This window comes from Takifugu rubripes, chromosome 13 (assembly GCF_901000725.2).
Source record: "Takifugu rubripes chromosome 13, fTakRub1.2, whole genome shotgun sequence".
Taxonomy (NCBI): Eukaryota; Metazoa; Chordata; class Actinopteri; order Tetraodontiformes; family Tetraodontidae; genus Takifugu; species Takifugu rubripes.
The window spans coordinates 10,802,388-10,823,138 of NC_042297.1; the positions used below are offsets into that span (position 1 = coordinate 10,802,388).

A 20,751-nucleotide genomic window follows, 5' to 3' on the forward strand; every position below is an offset into this window, starting at 1 on the left:
GGTCCTGATCGGATTTGCTCACGTATGAATCCGCGAGCAGCAGCTCTGATGTGTGAAAATCAGCTCCGCCATCTTAATCTGCAGCCAAAGTGAGAGAAACGAGCCGGTAATTGCAGGAGCTGGTGGGAAATCCATGTGGCATGTGGTTCAGGTCGGCCATGTGACTGCCGGAGTCGGCAGGAAAATGGTCAGTTTCTAAGAAAACCTGACCTGACGCTGGAATCAGAGGTCACCCCCAGGCTAGCTGCTTTCTGTAAGCTGATTGGACGTCATGCTGAGCAGCTCATGTGTGAGCGGATCAGGAGCAGCAGATGTATGTGTCATGTATGAAGATGTGATCCACAGATTTACATACTTCCACGTCTGATTACGCATAAAAGGCCTCAGATGTCAAACGGAGGTCAGCGCAGAGATGCTGGTCTCGGCGCGTGGTGGGGAGGTTAAACACAGATTAAACTTGGCTACTTATATTTACTCAAACTTTAACCCCAAGATTGTAATTTTTCCATGTTTGATGTCAAAGTGTTTTAGATTCAAACACAAATATGAAGCTGTTTGATTCAACTTAACTTTTTTTTTTTACTGCTGAGAACTTCTCTCATAACCAACTCATATTGTTTTCCTTTTCCAAATTACCCACAACCCCCTCTGCTTCCATCCTCCTCCCCCGCTGAACAGAGCTGGCAGCTCTCTACACCACAGGGACCCCCCTTCCCCACACACACACACACACACACACAGACACACACACACGCACACACTCTCCCCCATAGGCCCCCACCCCCTGGGCTGGATTTTATTATTTTATAGTTGGAGGAGTTTGATGGTGAACAGACATAAAGATATGATATCACACACGCGCGCGTGCGCACACACACACACACAAACACACACACACACACTGTCAACATCACAACACATACTCTAGCTAGTAAAATTTGTATGTTTGTCTTTACTATGTTGTAGCTTAAAACACACTCACATTTGCACACACACACACACACACACACACACACACACACACACACACACACATAGCTGCCATAAGAGCATACACACACAGAGCACAGGTAGACATGAGTCAGTCTTGTTGCCAGTAAAAATAAGTGATTGAGGTGATTGAGCGTCAGTGTTTTATATTCAAACCTTCGTCTTCACACCTGAGGGACCTCCTCCTCCATCTCCTCCTCGTCCACCTCCTCCTCTTCCTCCTCCTCACTTCAGCCTGAGCTCTTGCAGGCTGTTGCCTCATGCAGAAGTCAAAGAAGCTCCAAAACCTTCTGATTCTCTTTCATATTTCAGGTTGTCGTGAGGACATTCTGAGCTCACCGGTGAAACAACCTGGAGAAGCAAAGAAAAAAGAAGAATTACAAAATAAATCAAAATGAAAAATGGACAAAAGTGTGTGCATGGACATGTCAGGCTCTGACTGAAGACTTGTCCAATCACCATCAGACATCAGATTTGACCAAATAAACTGTGAAGAACAGATGAAGATCAGATCAGTTAATCATCTTTGTTCTGTGCATTTTTTTCACGCTTGTGTCTTTTTTTTAAATTTTTTATTAACTGAGCTCTCTTTTCGGAGACACGCGACCTCTCCAGACTGTAGTGAGCCGACACTGACCCCTTATGGTCTCTATTGGTGTGAGAAATTTTTCACCTATCTGCATGTACGATTGAGCTGATGTGTGCATGGGTCTTCTCTATCTTTCCATGATGACATGGACATGATTGAACACAGAGCCCTGAGCTTATAATGACGTTATAATGAATCTTCTGCTTCATCCCCTCTACAATCCTGCCCTGCTCTCCATCTTTCAGGTCCAGAAAACCCTTTACTTTGTGTTTCAAAATGCCTTCAGAGGAGAAAGTAGCATCTTAATTGGTTCGGGCTATATTACAAAATCAGACACGAGAAACTGATCTCTGTGGTCACTTTAAAGGGAGGAAAAAAGAACTGAAAGTTCTGGATGTTTGGCTGAGGATAGACGTCGATGCCGCAAACGGACGTGGATTATTCTTTATTTACTTATAAAATAACTATTACCGGACAAACCTTTAGGGGTGAATTATTCGATTTGTGCAGTACAGATGAATGGGAAACTTCGATCTTTGCAGAGGCGCAGTGAACATTTTCACCACCAGGTGTCAGTCTTACACACCAATAAACCCTTCGCTTCTTCCGGGGGGGCTCGTCGAGGTTTGATCTTTTCCGCTTCCCGTAGTTGTGAAAAATGGCGTCCAACGGTGGGACTGAAGAGGATTTTGTGAGTTATGGGACTCCCCTGGAACCTTTAGAAGAAGGTTGGGACGCACATCAGGACTTTTAACCGTTTTCATTTGCTCTTAATCAGGTTCCGACTGTTACGTGATGCGCAATTTGCGCGTAAGCTAACGGCTGTGAGCTAAGCAAAGCTCGAGTTGTTAGCTTGGTCAAACACTTCTGTCAGATATCTGCCATCTTTCAGGTACAAATACAGGAAACACTGGATTATGTGTTTATGAGGCATGGTGTGTGTCGTAGATGAGCCACTGAAGAAGCCTATTCCACTTCACGAACAGACGGTGAAGGATGAGAAGGGACGATACCAGAGGTTCCACGGAGCCTTCACCGGAGGGTTCTCAGCTGGTTATTTCAACACTGTTGGCAGCAAAGAGGGTGAGTGAGACAAGAGAAGAACCGCTGGGTCCACAACCTGCATGAGCTGATGTGGCCTTGAAATCACAGCGATGTCTGTCCTTCAGGATGGACACCATCAACGTTCGTGTCTTCGCGGCAGCAGAAGGCGGAGGCGCGTCCTGCACGACCGGAAGACTTCATGGACGAGGAGGTAACATGGGAATGTACTTTAGCAGCCTGGAATCATGAAAGGAGCAGTTTTGCTTCTGGTAGAAGTTCTCCAGTCTATTCTGGATTCCCGTGTCTTTAGTATTCAAATGAATTCTTTGTTTGTTAGGACTTTGGTGAGCATGGAATAGCACCCAGAGGGATCACCACCAGTCAGGAGTTCTCATCTGGTAACAGAGATGTGGTTCAAGAGAAGGCCAGAGCCGTTAGTGCTCAGGCAGCCCTCATCCCTGGTGACCTCCTCCTGGAGGAGCTCATTACACCAGCCAGGTATCCACCTCTGCCCCGCTCACCCTCATCCAGCTGTCGAGCACTAGTGTTCTCACAACATGCTGGTAGATTGTGTTCAGGCCCTCACAGTGATGACAAAAAGGCTCTCTCAAATACAAGTAAAACAACAAAGGGAATAACGAATGAATTATTTTTGAATCAATCAAACACGTCAGGTCGTCCATCGGGGTGGAGCTGCTGAGGAAGATGGGTTGGAAGGAGGGTCAGGGTGTCGGGCCTCGTGTGAAGAGGAGAGCCCGCCAGCGCAGGCCTGGTGTGTGTTCCGTGCTTTTAGCTAGTCTAAAATAAATCTCTGAATTTTTATGTGATCCTGAGCTGAAATGCTGCTGAAATTGTCCTGAAAGGTGGAGGTAGCAAAGTTCATGGCTGTCTGCTGCCCCCTGGATCGGAGGACTCTGAGGTGAGTTAACCTGTTGTTCCCGCTCTGATGGTTCACAAACTGACTGTACGTAACGCCGGCAGCGCTGTTGAGACACCTGTTTTATCGTCTCTCTCTGGAAGGTTGAAGATGAGGAAGAGTTTGCTCCAGAAAATGTGACCTTTGCCCCGAAGGATGTGACTCCAATGAACTTCAACCCCAAGGAGGGAGTTCAGGGCCTGGGATATCGCGGTCTGGACCCAGGCCTGGCCCTGCACAGTCGGGGAGGGTCAGAACACATCGACCTGTTCAACCCGCAGTCCCAGACCGGTAGTCTGCTGTTTGGAGATGCAACCAGAGTCCCGCGGCGAGGAGGCGTGGCCGGACAGGTGGGACTTCTTAATAAATATGAATGAATATCAGCTCACTTAACAAAACCATCTGACCCGCAGGCATTTGGACTGGGCGCTCTTGAAGATGACGACGATGAAGAGGTTTACCACAGAGACTCCATGTCCAGATACGACACCGTCATCGGAGGGGAGGAGCCCGGTGATGGATTATACGGCTGGACGGCTCCGCAGCAGTACAGCCAGAGCAGGGGTATGTTGGAAGTGCCCAGAAAGCTTGAGAGGCTGATGTTTGCTTCTGTTGAACTGTTGTTGTCATATTCACAGGGAAATGCAGAGACAGCTCGTACTTGGGAAAGATCCTGGAGGGCTTCACTCTGACCCAGAGGCCACCGGAAGAGAAAGTGGTGAGCTTTGGCCGGCATCGTAGCCAACGTGGCTGTTGTTGGTTCTGGTTTTTATAAAAGGCAAAGAGTAACAGGACCATGGTCGTGATGTTTGTGACAGAATTACTGATGAAAGAAAAAGAGGATTTGTGTATTGTTTCTACTCTGAATGTGTCCTCATGAGTCTCCAATATTTACGACTTATTGTTTTAAGTGTGTGTTGTTGGTTTTAATGTCTCCAGATTTTTCCTCCGCCCGCTCTGCCCAGAAACTATCGTCCGGTTCGCCGGACAAATCCCTCTGTCCAGCTCTTGAGCCTTACAGGGGTGAGTCCAGTGCTGGCTGAGGCCCTCCGCACTTCAAAGGGACACATGGTCAAAGAAGAGCCGCAGCCGGTGGGGGGGGCGGCACCAGCTGGGTGCCGGTCAGAGAGGAATGCTGCTGGGAGAAGACACTCTGAAAGGTGGAGGCAGTGGTTCACATCTATGAAATATCCCATTTTCTCATTCACTATAGTCCGAAACAATAAATGTTCTTCCTGTTTGAATCCTGAATATAAACCAGGTCCTGTCTCAGTAATGGAGCTCCTGAGACCCAAAGACAGAGAACGAATCCTCAACATCCGCGGTCCCTCCACACAAGCATCCCAGAATGCTTCTACGCAGGCTGTGCCACCCGTTGTAGGTGGGTCAGTCTCCTCTGGCCTCCAGCAGGAGGCGCTGGCAGCCTGGAAAGGCATCCAGACCTCCTCACAGACGTTTCGACCATTCGAGAAGAACTCAAGCAAACAGGCTCGTTATGATATGTACCTGACCCGCCTGAAACATGGAGACAAAGGTAAGACGGTCCGGGTCACAGGTTCACATTCCCTCAGTATTTCTTGCTCTGCTAACCATGAAACAGACTGCTGGAGTACACAGGCCAGAGAAGAAACCTGCTTCATATGCACTCGTGGGAACCTCATTGTCTGTTCCCCATCTTCATCAAACTTTCTTGCTAACGTCATTTTTAATAAGAACCCGAGCCGATGTGAGTGAACCCAGACTGTTCTAGTAGATATGAGACCTGACTCCTGTTTAATCTGACTGCTCAGCTGGTTCTGGTCAGCAGGCATTAGCAACCAAAGAGTTATGGTCATCAGATGTGAGTTCAAACTGAGCAGTTGTCATTGTGGACTTACTGAGGTCCAGACGTTCAACCACTTAGCAGAACCTGACTCATGTTTGTTTCACGCTGATCTGGGACTTCCTTCTAAATAACGACTTTGTGGTTCCATTTTTGGGGATTTTTGTAATCAAACTTCTCATTGAGAGCCGAGGTGCTCAGAGAGGTCCATGTTGCTGAATTGGCTGAAGGATTATTGCTGCCCACTAGCCTTGTGCTTAACCTGATGTATGCATAACCCGTGTCTTCTCCTGCCAAAGATGCTCTGGAGCAAAGTCTGGACCCGGCCATGACAGAGTGGGAGCGCGGCAGAGAGCAGGAGGAGTTTGTTCGAGCCTCCATCCTGTACAGACCCAGCACGTCTTCCCTCTCCTCTCGTTTCACCAGAGCCAAAGACCAGGAGGATGAGGACAACGTGGAGGTCAACCGAGACCAGGAGGTATGGAGTCACCAGGAGGTCACTGGGTTCTGGTCTACTGTCACCAGTTCCTACATTTCCCACAATGCACCTGGGCAACGCCTTAGATTAGGAATCACTGATACCTTCTGCTGTTTTCATGTGGAGAGATTAAACAGGGGTGTGCGTACAAGTGAACTGGGAACAGCGGATTCCAGGTCTGTGTCTTTGTTGTCAGGGCGAAGTAGATGACAAACAATCTGCGGTGGAGATGAAGATGTTTGGAAAAATGACGAGAGAGACGTTTGAGTGGCATCCTGATAAACTGCTCTGCAAACGCTTTAATGTGCCTGAGCCTTACCCCGGGTAATACGCACACATCTAATGCATACAACAAATCAAACACACACTCAAAATCTCTGGAATGATGGTCTGTTGGAATGTTGACCCGGAAGTCCTTTCATTGTGCTTTCATGGTGACAGGTCTGGTTTTGTGGGTCTGCCAAAGGTGAAGAGAGACAAGTTTTCGGTTTTTAACTTTCTGACGGTGACGGAGAGCAGAGACCCTCCAGGTGAGTTCTCCCCATCGCTGCAGGCAGGGGGCGCCGTGAGCTCACCTCACATCTTCCTCTCTCCTGTTCAGAGGTTGCGAAGAAATCACGGTGGGATGTTTCAGACCAGCAGAAGAAGGAGGACACTCTGAATGAGCTGATCAGTGCTGCACGGCAACAAAGCTCCACCCAAACGCCACCTACCGCCGCCAGCTCCAGCAAAGCAGAGGTGGAGCTTCAGGATGGTCTGCAGGGTGAGCCTCTGGAGAGCAGGAGTCTCAACATCTCCCATTTTATTTACCCAGGTGAAGAACACTGATGACAAGAATGAGGAGGAGGAAGAAGTAGAGGAGGAGGAGGAGACCAGACCCCCCATGGATCTCTTCAAGGCCATTTTCTCTGACTCCTCTGAGGAGAAATCCTCCTCATCAGAAGCAGAAAGCGACGATGAGCATGCCATAAAGGAGGAGCCATCAGACCTATTTGTCATTACCACCTCTGTCCCCTCCTCCACTATAAGCTCTTCCATCACAACCTCCTCCATCAGCTCCAGCCAGCAAACGGGTGAGAACAGTCTCTTCAGAGTTTTAATGTCTTTCAATCATTAAAATGCGAGAAAATATTGTAAAATACACCAAAATATCATCATCAGAGTCGAGTCTTTGGGTTTAACTCTGTCTTTGGGTCCCTTTTTAACTTTGTCCTGTGTGTTTTTTGGTTTAATGCAGACTGTATTTAGGGTGTGAATGACATATTTCCTCTCTGACACTTTTCCTCTTGAAGCTGCCGTTCCATCACAGAGCTCAGCACCGGACCAGGATCAGGAGGTGTTCGGTCCCAGGCTGCCGCCAACGTTGCCTCCCCCATCCAGTCAGACGGGTCAGTTCGGGAAGAGGAAACACAATCGCGACATGACTCCTCACACACGAGTTTAAATAATTCTTTTGATGTTGACAGCAGGAAGTAGAACCTCTTCTGTCTGCTTCCCACCACCGGAGAAGATGCTCAAGAAGAAGGAGAAGAAAAGCAAGAGTAAAAAGCAGCACAAACACAAGAAGGAGAAGGTTACAACTGTTGCCAGAGGTTCTTCTGCTTGGTGCTTCTGTGTATAGTTGACACTGTAATTGATTTTACAGAAGAAGAAAGAGAAGAAGCACCGACATAGAGAAAAGGAGCAGAAGAAGAAGAGCAGGAAAGAGGAATCCAGCAGCAGTGGGGAGGATGAGGACGGTGGGGAAGATGAAGCCATTACCACACTGGAGCTGCTCAAGAGGTCAGAGGTCAAATTGTGTCTGAATCATTCAGATTAAACGTGACTTAGATGCATCATGGGGAAGTTTTTCTCATGGTATAGTCTTCAATGGGTCTCTAATCTGATGCCGTCTGTCTAAACTCGTGTGACAGAATCTGTGAAACTTGTTCTTTGTCTTTTGTCTTTAGAATGAAAAATGTGCGATCGCATCGCTGATGGTGGGGATGCAGGAAGTGTGTCCTCTGTGAGGACGACCACAGGATGTCATCATCTGTACATGTAAACGTTACGCTGCAGCTCTGTGTTAAACAATAAAACATGATTCCCTTTGTCATCCTTGTTAGTGTGGAATATCGGGATAGAGTTAAGGGAAAGTAAGCAGGTGTCCCTGAACGCACCACCAGCACTGTCGTGTTCCCACAATACATGTGTGTTTGATTTAACCTATAAAGCCTTGAAACAACCGCAGATAAAGTGGTTTACTCAAAGGCAAATCTTTATAATTTCCTATTTTACAGAAAGTACAACTGACAAACATTCCTCTCAGATGAGCAGACAGGATGATCGGGGCCGCACGTGATAATCTTTAAAGGCACCAATTTCATTTTTAAACTGAGGAAAACAAAACTCTCCTCAAAATTCAGAAAATGTGGGAACTTCCCACAACCCAAAAGAACTAAGACAATGAATGTGACAAAAAAAAAAAGTTTTTGTGCTCAAAACTGAAAAATTCTTAGGAAAAATAGTGTCAGAATCCGGGTGAAGTGGGAGACCTTTATGTGTGGGTCCAATCGTCTTTCTATTCAGAAACTGTGACCACATGAGTCCAGTTAGTGGGTGTGGTTTATCCTCAGTGGGGGTGTGGCTAAGCGATGACATCACCAACTGTTTCTGGTAGTTACTCCTCTCCACGCTACTCCCTGCAAAAGGATTTCCCCTTTCAGGGTCAGCTGGGTCGTGCTTGTTGCTTCAGAAGGTGCTCTGTAACAGACAGTGGCAGCCACATCCAGCCGGACACTCATCCTGCCGGCGGAACCAGTCCATCATATGACTGGTGTGCCCGCCGTGACCACAGCTCAGGCAGAAGTTGGACGATCCCCGAACAGCCACATGACAGATGGCGCACTGGAAGGTCAGATGTTTACAGACGGCGCACTGCGTCCCTCGAGCTTGGCTGCGACAGTGACAACAGTAAACTCCAAACTCTGAGGAGGTGAGACAGACACACGGAAGATAAATGAGACTCTTAACTCTACTCAGAACTCTGGGCCTTCAATCATGCTCCCCCACGTCTGCCGGAATTAAAATAAGCTCAGTTTGTTCTGGCAGACCTCTCGCAGTTTGTTCTGGGCACTTTATCCAGGCAGAATTAACAATGAGGTGATTGGTCAGACATTCGGAGTGGGCGTGGCCAATGCAGAAAAATCGTAGCTTCTCGAGGAGTCTGGAACAACCCCCAACCAACCCCTGCTGGACGACCCACGTGACAACTGTGAGCACCGTGAACATACCGATTCCTTTGTGAGGCTCTGGAGCGCAGGAGGCAAACTTCAGGACGTCGGCCCTCTTCTCCCTCAGGCCCCAGCGATACAGAATCTCCCCGTAACACTTCTTAAAGTCGTCGAACTGCAACATGTTGGTGGGATCCAGCAGCCTGCAGTGAGGATGGGGCATCACACATCTGCTCATGAAGACACATCACCCCTCAGTTCTCACCTCTTGTTCATGTCGTGCTGCTCTCGCTCTCGGTCCCGTGGATCTGGGTAACCCTGGTTGCCATAGCGATAGTCGTCCGGGGAGGATTCTCCCCAAGGGTTGTTGTGGTCAGATTCTCGTCCTGTAAAACAAGAAAACATTGGACGGCTAGAAGACAGGCTGCAGTGCAACAGGCAGCCCGGGCGCGGTGCTTTGGAGTCTTACCCATGTTCCATGTCGTCATGGTGACAGAGTCAGAGGTGCTGGAGCACGAGCCCGAGGTAACTGAGCTGGACGTGAAGCTGGGCTAAAACAACACCCAGTAAAGTTACATCAGTTTCTGTAGTGCCATTTTTATCTCAAAGACCAGTGCTGCCATCGGCTTTTTATCTGGCCCCGCCCACAAAGAAGCTCGCTAAACAACAATCCCTCAGTTTAACTATCAATCATAATCCTTTACAGGATTAAATCAAATGTAAAACCAAACCTGAATAAGCAGGTTGAGCCTTTAAACACACGGTACATCTGTGGTTCAAACAAAGCACTCACATATCTGGAGCGTTGTGGTGGGACAATGGTTGAACGGGAGGGTTGAAGCCCGTAGGGAGGGTACCCGTCAGGGGGAGGAGCCTGAGCTCGAAACACGCTACACAGCATTGCCAGAGTCTGGACGTCACTTATGTGGCTGTAGTGATCCAAACTGTGGAGAGCATGAAGAGAAATCACGTCAGTCAGTCACGCGTTTCTGCTCCACCTGAAGAAGGGGGAGGAGTCAGACACTCACAGGGTCTCCAGCAGGTGGCGCCCAAACGGGTGTCTGGCCCAGGGGGTCTCTGTGTCTGGGTCTGAGTCTGGACTCAGGTCCTGACAGGTGGCTGCAGAGGCCAGGGCCCAAACCTAAACACACACACACACACACACACACACGCGCACACACACACACACACACACAGCTGCCATAAGTTGTTATATCCAGATTTCAGCACACACACCCAGTTTAACTCAGCAGATGACAGCAGATGTCTCACAGCACCGGACGCGATTGTAGGAACTGGCTGCGCTCTTACCAAGGACGTCTGCAGGACACACAGAATGTCTACGCTGATGTGAGGTAACCACAAACCTTGGCGACGTCTCTGCGTCCTACAGCGAGCGCCGCTGCTGCGTTCTTCTGACAGGTGTCCTGGATGTCATTCATGTTGAGGCTGACAGAAACACAAGCCGGGATGCAATCACAGGTTGGGTTGTGGTGAGGACAATCCTGCTTAATTTAGAACTTTTGCACTACTTCAACTTAAACAACTCGACATCTGTATAGGCAGAACGTGGTCGGTATTTCGGAATCGTGAGGTTTGTGTCTGAGGTGTTGGTGTCTCACACGTAATTCTCTCCCAGGACTTTGTGGACGGGTAGCAGACAGGAGATGTCTTGGATGATGACTTTCCCAGCTAGTTTGATGGGTCGGTTGCTGTAGTCCGTCCCTTCTCGCTTTGTCTTAAAGCGGCGGGATTTCTGACAGACAGACAGACAGAAAGATGGAAGGAAGAGAGAAGGGCAGGCGGAGAGGACAAAGCACCACCTGATTAAAAGTGGTGGAGACAGCTTGCACCGCAAGTCCATGATCATTTTCTAGCATTGGGGACGTCGAATACTCCTGTTCGGATCTACTGATGACGGACATAATTAGTCTGACAGTGTGAATACAGCCGACTCAGAGAAGCAATTAAACAAATTACATCACATCTGTTAACAGATCAGCGCTGCTGGTTACAGAAACTTACCCGGAGTTGTTAATTAAAAGTTTTAGTGCGTGAGAAACTCAGATTTGTGTTCAGAATTTGATGTTGTTCAACTAAACAGGTTCTGCGAAGCTAACAGTAAAGGAACATTTGGAGCTTCATCTCTGTCAGGAGCTAGTTAGCCTAGCATAGCTGAGGGACTGGAAAAGGTGAGAGTGAAGCGTGAACACCACTGTTGTGTATGTGACTGTTGTGAGCAAGGATCGTAACCAAAACATTAACATAAAAGCAAACAAAGCAACAGTGCTGATAACAAAAGTTCCAAACCAACCGTTGCTGTGAACCTGTGTGATTCAACTCTTATAAAACTGAACGTGTGAGTCAAGTTTGAGGAAACAAACGTGCATCATTCTGTCTTGTTGACGTTCAAATTCAAAACACACAATTAATGTTAAGCTGTTAGTCACAAGGCTGTCAAATACAAGCAAAGGACAGGACAGGAGAGGAAAAAGAGCCAGGAGAGAAGAGAGGCGGGCGGAGCTCAGTACCGGCCAATCATGAAGAGTTTGGACAGACCAGCGCCGTGAGGCAGACATTGGGGGTTTCTGATTGGAGGAAAAAAGGAAGTGGGTGTGGCGCACATCAGTGCAGGTAAATGGCCAGAAAGAGACAAAAAAAAAAACAAGAAGAAACAACAGCCGGTCAGGAAGAAGGTAGAGAGACTAAGTCAGTCACTACAGGTGTAGCACTCGTAATTCCCAGTCCCCCTGAACTGCACATAGGCTCAGTCACCAGGACTGTCAATTACAAAGGAGGCGGAGCTTCAAACAGAATAGCGTGTCAGCCTAATAAAAATGTTGCAATTCCTTAACAGTGTACTGTACTTGAGTGAGAATGGAAGCTAAATTATTAGCTGTTGATTCCATGTACAGTTTGTGTCTGATCGTGTTTTCTTGATGCAGTTCCCGCTACAGCGTCACTGCTTTCAGAGCAACGCTGTTATCATCCTCTCAAGGAAAGTTGTGTCCATCAAAGTTCTCTGGTCGAGGGATTTGGTTATGGTTAGTGTCAGGGTTCATGTTAGAAATTCAACATGCTTGAAAGGATTTTCCAGGGCGGCATTGGATCCTGTTTTGGTCGGGGTCGTAATTCCCAAAGTTTCAGGACCTTGAAGTTGGGAGGTGAACGTGAACATTTCTGACAGTGGATCAGTTTCAAACAGATGGTGGGAGGAAATATTTACATAACTTTAACCCGAGGAAGGCTTGCAAATGTGTGTGTCTCACCCTTTCTTTATAATAGAATGATGAAATGGAGACGGTGTCTTTGTCTGCTCGGGTCGGGCTGCTGCTGTATAATCTCAGCGTGTTCTGAGAATCTGAACGCATCTTCATCGGTGTGAGGACTCCACTGTGATAGGCCGAGAGTGCCGACAAAGATCTAAACACACCCAGAGACATCCCGGGTCACAAAAGCCGTTTACGCCACAGTGATCAGCAAACAGGAAACACGTCTCACACGTCCACCACAGACACCAGTAGGGTGCATTTCCCAAGGTTCAAATATTGAACACAGCTTTGATGATTTATTTTACAGGAAAGAGCACAAATGCCAGTATGCTGACAGGGACGTTTGAGTTCTGACAGACTGAGTCTAAAATACCAACCATGAAGCGTGAAAACAACCTTCTGAGAGAGGAACATTAATGATGAAGCCAACGTGCTGCCGGTGTTCTTACCTGGGAGTGGGCTCAGTGGGCGGGGCAGAGCGGTGCATTGTGATTGGCCGGGTGAAGTAGACCAAACAACCAGTGCCGCAGAAACGGGCGCCGGAGGTCCGAGGGAATGGGATGTTGGCATCCTGATACACAGTAAATAAATGAATAAGCAATTTCCTGTTCCTCCTCTTCACCACTGGGAACAGTTGCACTGTTGTGTTTGTGTTACCTGATATGAGCCGTACGTGTTGGTGACCCGAGGGAAGGCCTGCAGGGCGGGAGTGACGGGGTTGGACAGGATGAAGGCCCCGGATGCCGGACCGTCCTCCTGCATCTGACACACAAGAAAACACCCAGTAAGCACAACTGCAGGGAGGAAACAAGGTGAAGATGAGGATGATGGTGGCGTGGTGACCTCACCATGTCTGACTCCAGACAGGAAACCAGCTGTCGGACGCAGGGCTCCAGGCAGTTCTGGTTCCGCTTCACCTTCTGAAGAGACGTGTCTGTCAGAATCTGAGGAGGAAACAACGTTAGTCAAGTTTTAGGGAAAAAAAACGAGCAAAGCGGTCACGTGATGCTATCTGACACGTTGACACCTTCTGGATCTTGGTCTTCATGGCGGACGGGATGGTCGTGGGAGGGACAAACTGGAACGTGGGGGCAGCATTGTTGGGATACTGAGCCGGAAATTTCACCACCAAGTGAACCTGATGGCTGCCAAAATGTGCTGACACCACGCAGCTGCAGTTCACCGCATCCATCTGCATCACATGACACGTGTATAGGTGATGTCACTTCCTGTCTGTTACACCACACCAGAAGGGGCCTCACCTCCACATTAACATTTCTGATCTGCAGGTTAACCAGAGAGAACTCCTGCTGCAGAGTCTGAGGAAGACCCGAACCCAGGACCGAGTCCAGATCTGAGGGGAGACATGTGAGACAAGAGAGGAGACAGGTGAGACATAAAGGAGACAGAGGGAAGGCAGAGAGAAAGGAGGTGAGACAGACATGAGACAGGTGAGAGAGAGAGAGAGAGAGGAGGCAGGAGACACAAAGAGAAGAGAGGGAAGACAGAAGAAGAGACGGAGAGGAGCACGGGTTCACCCTGCAGATGATCGGCCGCTGGCCCGACTCTGTGATGACCTTCAGGCTCCTGATACGTCAGAGACTTTGGCGAGTCGATGGCGAGAGACTCCAGCAGGTCCTCGACACCGTCACTGGAGCACAGCTGCACAACAACACCAACATGAAAGCACAGTGAAGCCCAGAGGGTTCTGGGTCTGTGAAGCTGTGAACTGACCTTCTGCAGCTGAGGATCCACCCTCCATATCCTCAGGGTTTGGTCTCTGGACCACGTGACCAGCTGGTAATCCTTTGATCCTACAGGATCAACAATTCATGTTTGACATCAGAAGAAATACAGGAGTGATTAAACTGTGTCTTCTGTTTACATAAACAGTATAATATGGCTGATGGGTGCTCACCTTCTTTCTGTGGCCTCCACTGGAACTCGAGCACCACGTCATCATGTCCAACAAAAGCATGGACGGGACTGTTCAGGTCGAGTGTGCTCCACAGCAACAGACTGTTCTCTCTCCTCAGCTGAGGAACCATGACCGTCACCAGTCCGTTGGGGAACGGCTGAAAACACACGACAACCGTAATGACCGCATCAGTGGATCAGGTTTAGATGGCTCCCTGATGGTGCAGGGTGACTCTGTAGTGAACGCATTACTTTCCTGGAGAGATCAGGAAGGATTGACCTGGTCTCTGGTACTCACCGTGTATCTGGCCTTCCACACTGGAACCTGACAGGATAGAATGTTCAGATACTTTCTGGGCTGCCGGTAGTCCCAGAACTAAACACAGAGACGGGAGACAGTGTCAACAGTTGACCTTTAAACAACTCTAAAGAAGGTTCCTCCATAGCCCAGCCCTTCTCCAGGTTTCTTCCTGTTAAATTAGTCTTCCTTCTGACACTGTTGTTTGCTTGTGAGAGAAATTTCTGATGACTTTGACGCTGGTACTTTCTGCGTTTGACATATTCTGGATCAGCTTTCTTCATTAGACGGGAAGCAGTCCCTGATTCTGGGTGATGAAATGCTTGACATTTGACTGGGTGATGTGCTTAGCCTGTAAGTCTCACCCTCACTGAGTTGTCCTGGCTCGAGGTGGCGAGGATGAACTCGTTGTCTGGGTGCCAGTCGAGGCCATGAATCTTTGACAGGTGAGCAGCCATGTACTCCACAGCCGTGTTAGATTTCTAAACAAAGCAACTCTTACAGAGTGGACACTTGCACACTCGGATTACACACACATAATCGCTCAACACTCACTCTTTTGTCCCAGATCCGGACGTCCCCATCGTGACTGGACGCCAGCAAGTACTGGTTTTTCCTGTTCCACTTCACCTGTGATGCTCCGGCTGGAAACACAATAATAAGGCAGCCGATGACAATAAAGTGGTCATTATTTGAAAAAGATCTGATCAAGTCATCTGACTGTAAGGATTTCCTCTAAATGCTCACCGACGGCAGACAGCGCCACCGTGGGTTTCCGAGCGTCTCTGCAGAATCAGAAATTAGGACACGAAAAACTGTCAATCAAATAATCTCGACTAAACCCAATGTGATAAAGTGGTACACAGGAAATGTGACGTCATGATATTCATTCATCTTCACCTGGTGTCCCAGATGTAGATGTAGGTGTCCACAGAGCTGGTGACCAGAACCTCTGGCTCGAACCAGGACCAGTCCAGGTCACTGAGAATAAACAAATCACCTCCTGTCCATGAATGCATCACCCCAAAGTTTTAAAAAGAAAGCCATCACTGCTTTTGACTCTGATGATGTAATTTCATGTGTTTCATTATAAAAGCAGTGACAACAAAACACATCACATCACATTTTTGCCTTTTTTTTGTTTTCTCTTTCTGTGAAAGGAAAAGAAACACGTGTCCATGAATGCACCGCATATGGGATGGGGGGGGGCTGTGTTACCTGATGACACGGGTGTGTCCCTGCAGGGAGGTGTGAACATCTCCATTCCCATTTCTCCAAGAGTACAGGTCCACCCTCTGGTTACTCTAAACACACACACACACACACACACACACACACACACACACACACACACAGTTAGATGCTGTTCTGATTGTTTTGTTGCAGTATTTTTGCTTTCAGTCCCGGCAAAACTCACTGAGGCAGCGAAGATGTGGGACTCTGACCTGTGGCGGTTCCACTGGACCGTCCCCACATCCCATTTACTCTGTCGGCCAATTTTCCTCTGAGGTTCAGACGGAGCCTCCAAATTTACCATGTAGAGGAACCGCCGCCTGAAACCACAAGAGGTGCACTAACTAGGTAATATTGCCTCTAATTGTCTACCCTACTCAGTTTTTGTCTCCTAGCAAGCTGATCATTAACAAATATGTTTTATGGAACAACCATGTAACCGTCCCCCGGTCTACCTGTATGGGGAGGCGGACCGGAGGATTTTTTTTACAACAATGTGCATTTAGGTGCATTTATTTTGTAACTGAAGTGCATCCAGAGTTGAACCTTTCTGTAAGTAGATACACAGTAGCCACATTTTATTGGGTTAACACATTAATCTGTGTTTTTGTATGAAGAGTGATGGTGCGCTTACCCGGACAACACAGCATGTGAGCCCAGGCAATCCACTGACATGGCAGTGGCCTGGAAAACACACAAACATTAACATTTCATTATTATGGCTTAAAACTTTGCAGCGATCGTTCAGATTGCAGCCTGGTTCTTTTGAAATTGCAGCCCTGAGAGAGCTCCAAGAACTTTTTTTAAAAGTATCAATTACAAAATACTCTCGGTCAATTAGAAATGCGTTACCCCGGGGACGACCAATTTATAGTAAAATGTATTTTACCTCTGGTTTCTCAAAGTCTTAAATTACTGGGTTCTCAGGCTTAAATCACTTTTGGGTCAAAGTAAAACTAAGCGTAAGGGTAGCATGTTTACATGAGTTGGCTTCATTCGGAGGGCGAATTGATCCACTCTTTCACCCTTTATTGACAGCTTATGCTGCTATACATTAAACTGAGTATTTACAACGCTTCAGGTCAGAAATATTTTGGACTCCATGGATATCCCAGGTAAAGCTGACTACGTCGATTAACAGTTTAAGCAACAATAAAGTTGAAACAGATGTGGGTTTTAACAGCGCATAATCCATTAATACCTGCGCATCCCGAAATTCAACCACCACATTTTCACTGCTCCACCGGGCCGCCATCTTCCTTTCTCATCTACTGTCAACAAATATCACGTGATCACGATTAAGCTACGTTCACGATCGCCACGATTTCTATTACAAACAAAAAAAAAGATACAAATCATAGTAAACAATTAGTTTGTTCCGAACAGTGGAGTCGTATTGTCTTCACATTAAAGTATTCTTTTCAAAGGTTCCTCTGACCAACTTTTATATTGTAAAAATAGCAAATTATAATTTGTAATCATTAATATTTTACGTTTTTAAACGCAAATAAAACGTATCACACAATCAACAATGCAATAGACAGGAAATATATGTATAATACTTGTAGGTAAAACTTAAATACCACACAAGTACAACTTAAATGACCGTAAATGACAGACATGGTCATTTGGGTTGTGGCAGACGCCCCACTATATCACGTGAAGGGTTTTGGCTCGTCTCATTGGTCGATCAAGAACTACGTCATCGAGGCAACATGGCGCCTACCCTAGTGGAACATGTTGTGGCCGATGCTGCTGCGTTTTTAAGGAAAGCTCCTCTACAGGTGAGATTTTAACAGTTCGTATTTCACTAACGCTTTTATACGATGTTTAAATTGGATTCTGTTGTGTCACTGCGATGATAACTTCAGCAAAGCTAAGAAAGGGTTTCCGATGATGTCGAGGCCCTCAGCCCTGCTGTAACTGCATCTCAACATCATTCTTCAGTTTCGTTCGTAGCAGTAATTAGAATATTGTTTTATTCTGAGACCAGTCTCGTAAGTAGATTTTGGAGACTGTTGTAGGCATTTCGTGAGTTTTGACTGTTCACACGTAGAATCGTCTTTTGTTGACAGTCTACCGTTGTAATAAACTGACAGTCTTTCATCTTGATTGAAGTCATTAAAATCTCTTCATAACCAAAAATCTGTCCTGACACCAACGATGGTGTTTTGTTTGTTTTTTTTCCTGACGACATTTTTTGCTGTCATGGATATGATGGGTCAGTCTTGACAGTGAAAACAGTTTGCGTTGTGCTGCAGGACATTGGGAAGAACATCTACACCCTGAAGGATGTGGTGGACGAGATTAGAGACAAACCCACCCGGAGGAGTCTGTCCTTCCTGCCATACCAGCTGAACTTCAAAGAACCACATCCTGAACACATCAGAAAGGGTAACTGCTCCCTAAAAACCCAGAACATTCTGCCCAAGTTTCTCAGATCAAGATCAGATTCCAGGGAATCTGACTGGAACGCTGTGTTGAGGAACAGGAACCTTTCAGAAACATCTCCAGGGTTGTTTTGCATTGAGTATAATTCACACTTACGGTACACTGAATGTCAGAAACGTCTAAAAGAAAACCAGATTGTCCAGAAATCATGTTTTTGTGGATGTCTTCTGTTCTGAACTCCACCCTCCTGTGAGGAGATCTGGAAGCCGTCGTTCAGTGTCTGAGTCACATTTAACCTGTTTCTCAGTGACGGAGTTCTCAAAGAAGACCGGAGACTATCCGAGTCTGTCAGCCACAGACATCAAGGTTCTGGCTCTGACCTACCAGCTGGAGCTGGAAAACGTAGGCTCGCAGCACCTGAAGACAGAACCTGCAGTGAAGGTAGGGAAACACCATTTCTGAACAAAAAAGTCAAAGATATTTATGCTGAATGTTTGACACTGACCCATAACCATCGTTACAAGATTGATAATGAATGCTTATTAATCCACCCTGCTGGATTGTGGACCTTGTAGGACAGGGTCAAAGACCACTGCTCTAAGTGCATTCTCTTTCCTGATCCAGGTTGATATTTGGACCGTTCAGCGCCACCCGGAGACTCCAGTTAATGTTGCAGGTTTCCACTTCCCCTCCAAGGTAAAACTGGTTCAGGCTGCTTTTGGTTTGCACAGTCAGATGTGTTCTGACCAGGATTTTTGTGTCTCGCAGAAGTCTGTAGAACCTGTGACCAGATCAGGTCAGACCCAGAAAGAGATTCATGCAGATGAGTTTAGCAGCTTCCTGTTTTGGAGAGATCCGCTGCCCAAGCTGGACAGTGAGCTCCTGAGTTTACTGGTGAGTCCTCTGGCTGCAGGCTGTGTGAACATTCAATTCTTCAGTTTCCCATTTTATTTGAACGCATCGTCTGTCTCCCGTCATCCCGCGCAGGATTCAGTGGAGGATCTGAACTCGACAAAACAAGAGAAACATCCAGAATCATCCACAGGAATGGCAGCGTCTTCTGACGCCGACCAGTTCAGCACTTTCCTGTTCTGGAGGGAGCCGCTGCCGTCCATCGATGACGACCTGCTGGAGATAGTGGTCAGTTTGGAACATGTCTACTTTCAAAAATTCCAATCCACAGGGTGGTGCAGATCTGGACCGTCAGAACCAGACGTCACACGACTCCAGCGCAGATTGGCTATCTGGCATTTTTCTCTTTAGTTGCCAAAAGTTGATGGCGTCCCAACATCAGAGGGCCAATCAGACACAAACGCCCAGCTTGACCGGCCAGAAGGTGAGGACAAAGAGAACCAGCCTGAGTCTGAAGGTGATGAGGACGATGACGGAGGTGGCTGGATCACTCCCAGTAACATCGGACAGGTGAAGATGGACTCTACTGACTGGACGGCTCCTGCTGACGTTAAAGTCGGCTGTGTGACCACAGACTTCGCCATGCAGGTGAGACGCGAATCGCAGCTCGTCGATGAGTATTTACTTCATGTACTGACCAGCTGGTCTGTTGTGTTCCAGAATGTTCTGATCCAAATTGGGCTCCATGTTTTGTCTCTCAACGGAATGCTCATTAAACAGGCCAGGAACTATATTCTTAGATGTCATGCCTGCTTTAAGTGAGTACAGTGTCATGGCCCGATGCTTGCTAATGAGCTTGTGTGAACATTTAGCATCATGCTAATGTCTTGGAGCTGCTGCAGATCCTGTTAATCACAGCTGCAACGTGGAAACTGTGTTTTATATCAGGACGACCACCAACATGAACAAAGTTTTCTGTCCTCACTGTGGAAACCAAACTCTGAAGAAGGTCGCCGTGACGCTCAACGAGGACGGCAGCATTAAGATGCATTTCTCTAAAAATCCTAAAGTGCTGAACTCCAGGGGTCTTAAGGTGAGACACACACACACACACACAGATTCAATTTCAAGTCAGAAGCTTCTTGTGTCATCCAGATAACAACCAACAACACGATTCAGGTTTTTAACTTGGGCACTTTTGCCGGTGGCCGTGTTCTTTCAGCACTCGTTGCCGTTACCTCATGGGGGAAAACACAGTAACAACCCCCACCTGGTGGAGGACCAGCGCTTCCCCCAGCAGAGACTCTCCCATAAAGCACGGCAGAAAACAGACGTGTTCAGCCCGGACTACGTGGCCGGAGCGTCACCCTTCTGCGAGAACGACATCTACAGTCGAGCTGCCAACCTGCAGATCAGAGACGGTCGCTGCGGGGGCGGCAGAAGGCGAGCGAATCCCAACGCTGCCCGCAAAAAGTTTGTGAAGAAGTGAACTGAGGTGATTTTGATTTGTCATAGTAGAGTTTGAATTTTTGTCTGGAATAAATCTTAATACAGATTTCAGCTTTTCAGCCTCGTTTGTGATTCTTTCAAGAACAGTTTGGGGTTGTTTTTTTGTCCTTTTATGTCTGACACAACACAAACAGCCTGTTCACGTCACACACCTGTTGGGATCTGTTGCTGATCTGAGCTGTGTGATGCTGTTGAAATGACAGCGTTGAATTTGTGAATAGCCGGACT

The 20,751-nt window shown here is 47.4% G+C and overlaps 3 protein-coding genes across 5 annotated transcripts; 2 read left to right on the forward strand and 1 right to left on the reverse strand.

The window, feature by feature from the left end:
- The first annotated feature begins 2,169 nt into the window (after nucleotides 1–2,169).
- Nucleotides 2,170–7,934, forward strand: gpatch1 (G patch domain containing 1). Its single transcript, XM_029846328.1, is given in 21 exon segments — nucleotides 2,170–2,307; nucleotides 2,528–2,662; nucleotides 2,749–2,834; nucleotides 2,961–3,121; nucleotides 3,298–3,395; nucleotides 3,487–3,542; nucleotides 3,644–3,889; nucleotides 3,953–4,103; nucleotides 4,178–4,257; nucleotides 4,479–4,631; nucleotides 4,633–4,699; nucleotides 4,801–5,073; nucleotides 5,661–5,839; nucleotides 6,036–6,163; nucleotides 6,281–6,369; nucleotides 6,441–6,577; nucleotides 6,654–6,912; nucleotides 7,132–7,227; nucleotides 7,306–7,412; nucleotides 7,485–7,621; nucleotides 7,789–7,934. Coding segments are annotated over 21 exon segments (2,736 nt in total). The 5' UTR covers nucleotides 2,170–2,237; the 3' UTR covers nucleotides 7,817–7,934.
- Nucleotides 7,935–8,070: 136 nt separating this feature from the next.
- On the reverse strand, nucleotides 8,071–17,363 carry wdr59 (WD repeat domain 59). Of its 2 annotated transcripts, XM_029846320.1 has the most exons (27): nucleotides 16,973–17,363; nucleotides 16,406–16,455; nucleotides 15,956–16,091; nucleotides 15,757–15,842; nucleotides 15,439–15,519; nucleotides 15,286–15,323; nucleotides 15,094–15,182; nucleotides 14,904–15,020; nucleotides 14,539–14,616; nucleotides 14,242–14,398; nucleotides 14,058–14,137; nucleotides 13,862–13,985; nucleotides 13,586–13,677; nucleotides 13,351–13,515; nucleotides 13,172–13,267; nucleotides 12,981–13,085; nucleotides 12,773–12,894; nucleotides 12,321–12,474; nucleotides 11,583–11,639; nucleotides 10,674–10,807; nucleotides 10,419–10,500; nucleotides 10,080–10,192; nucleotides 9,845–9,995; nucleotides 9,521–9,602; nucleotides 9,317–9,437; nucleotides 9,112–9,254; nucleotides 8,071–8,805 (listed from the first exon to the last, which is right to left on the reverse strand). In XM_029846320.1, the coding sequence occupies exons 1-27, from the start codon at nucleotides 17,024–17,026 to the stop codon at nucleotides 8,570–8,572; spliced, it is 2,943 nt and encodes a 980-aa protein (XP_029702180.1). In that variant the 5' UTR covers nucleotides 17,027–17,363; the 3' UTR covers nucleotides 8,071–8,569. The 2 variants fall into 2 exon arrangements, with proteins under 2 accessions (XP_029702180.1, XP_011617991.1); XM_011619689.2 differs by lacking the exon at nucleotides 11,583–11,639 and having other exon boundaries at nucleotides 16,973–17,360.
- A 73-nt stretch (nucleotides 17,364–17,436) lies between these two features.
- nob1 (NIN1 (RPN12) binding protein 1 homolog) lies at nucleotides 17,437–20,574 on the forward strand. Of its 2 annotated transcripts, none has more exons than XM_011619687.2 (10): nucleotides 17,437–17,555; nucleotides 18,033–18,165; nucleotides 18,470–18,603; nucleotides 18,787–18,858; nucleotides 18,931–19,056; nucleotides 19,150–19,302; nucleotides 19,426–19,662; nucleotides 19,735–19,832; nucleotides 19,963–20,107; nucleotides 20,237–20,574. In XM_011619687.2, the coding sequence occupies exons 1-10, from the start codon at nucleotides 17,487–17,489 to the stop codon at nucleotides 20,501–20,503; spliced, it is 1,434 nt and encodes a 477-aa protein (XP_011617989.1). In that variant the 5' UTR covers nucleotides 17,437–17,486; the 3' UTR covers nucleotides 20,504–20,574. The 2 variants fall into 2 exon arrangements, with proteins under 2 accessions (XP_011617989.1, XP_011617990.1); XM_011619688.2 differs by having other exon boundaries at nucleotides 18,934–19,056.
- Nucleotides 20,575–20,751: the final 177 nt, after the last annotated feature.

Bases quoted from the DNA above. Each gene is read 5' to 3' on its own strand.
- wdr59 (XM_029846320.1), bottom strand. From the start codon at position 17,026: ATGGCGGCCCGGTGGAGCAGTGAAAATGTGGTGGTTGAATTTCGGGAT. The intron at 13,086-13,171 runs GTGAGGTCACCA...CTTGTGTGTCAG, and splicing joins CCTGTCTGGAGTCAGACATG to ATGCAGGAGGACGGTCCGGC. The intron at 10,808-11,582 runs GTACTGAGCTCC...TCTGTCTGTCAG, and splicing joins AAACTCTTCATGATTGGCCG to AAATCCCGCCGCTTTAAGAC.
- nob1 (XM_011619687.2), top strand. From the start codon at position 17,487: ATGGCGCCTACCCTAGTGGAACATGTTGTGGCCGATGCTGCTGCGTTT. The intron at 18,166-18,469 runs GTAACTGCTCCC...CCTGTTTCTCAG, and splicing joins TCCTGAACACATCAGAAAGG to TGACGGAGTTCTCAAAGAAG. The intron at 19,663-19,734 runs GTGAGACGCGAA...GTTGTGTTCCAG, and splicing joins CCACAGACTTCGCCATGCAG to AATGTTCTGATCCAAATTGG.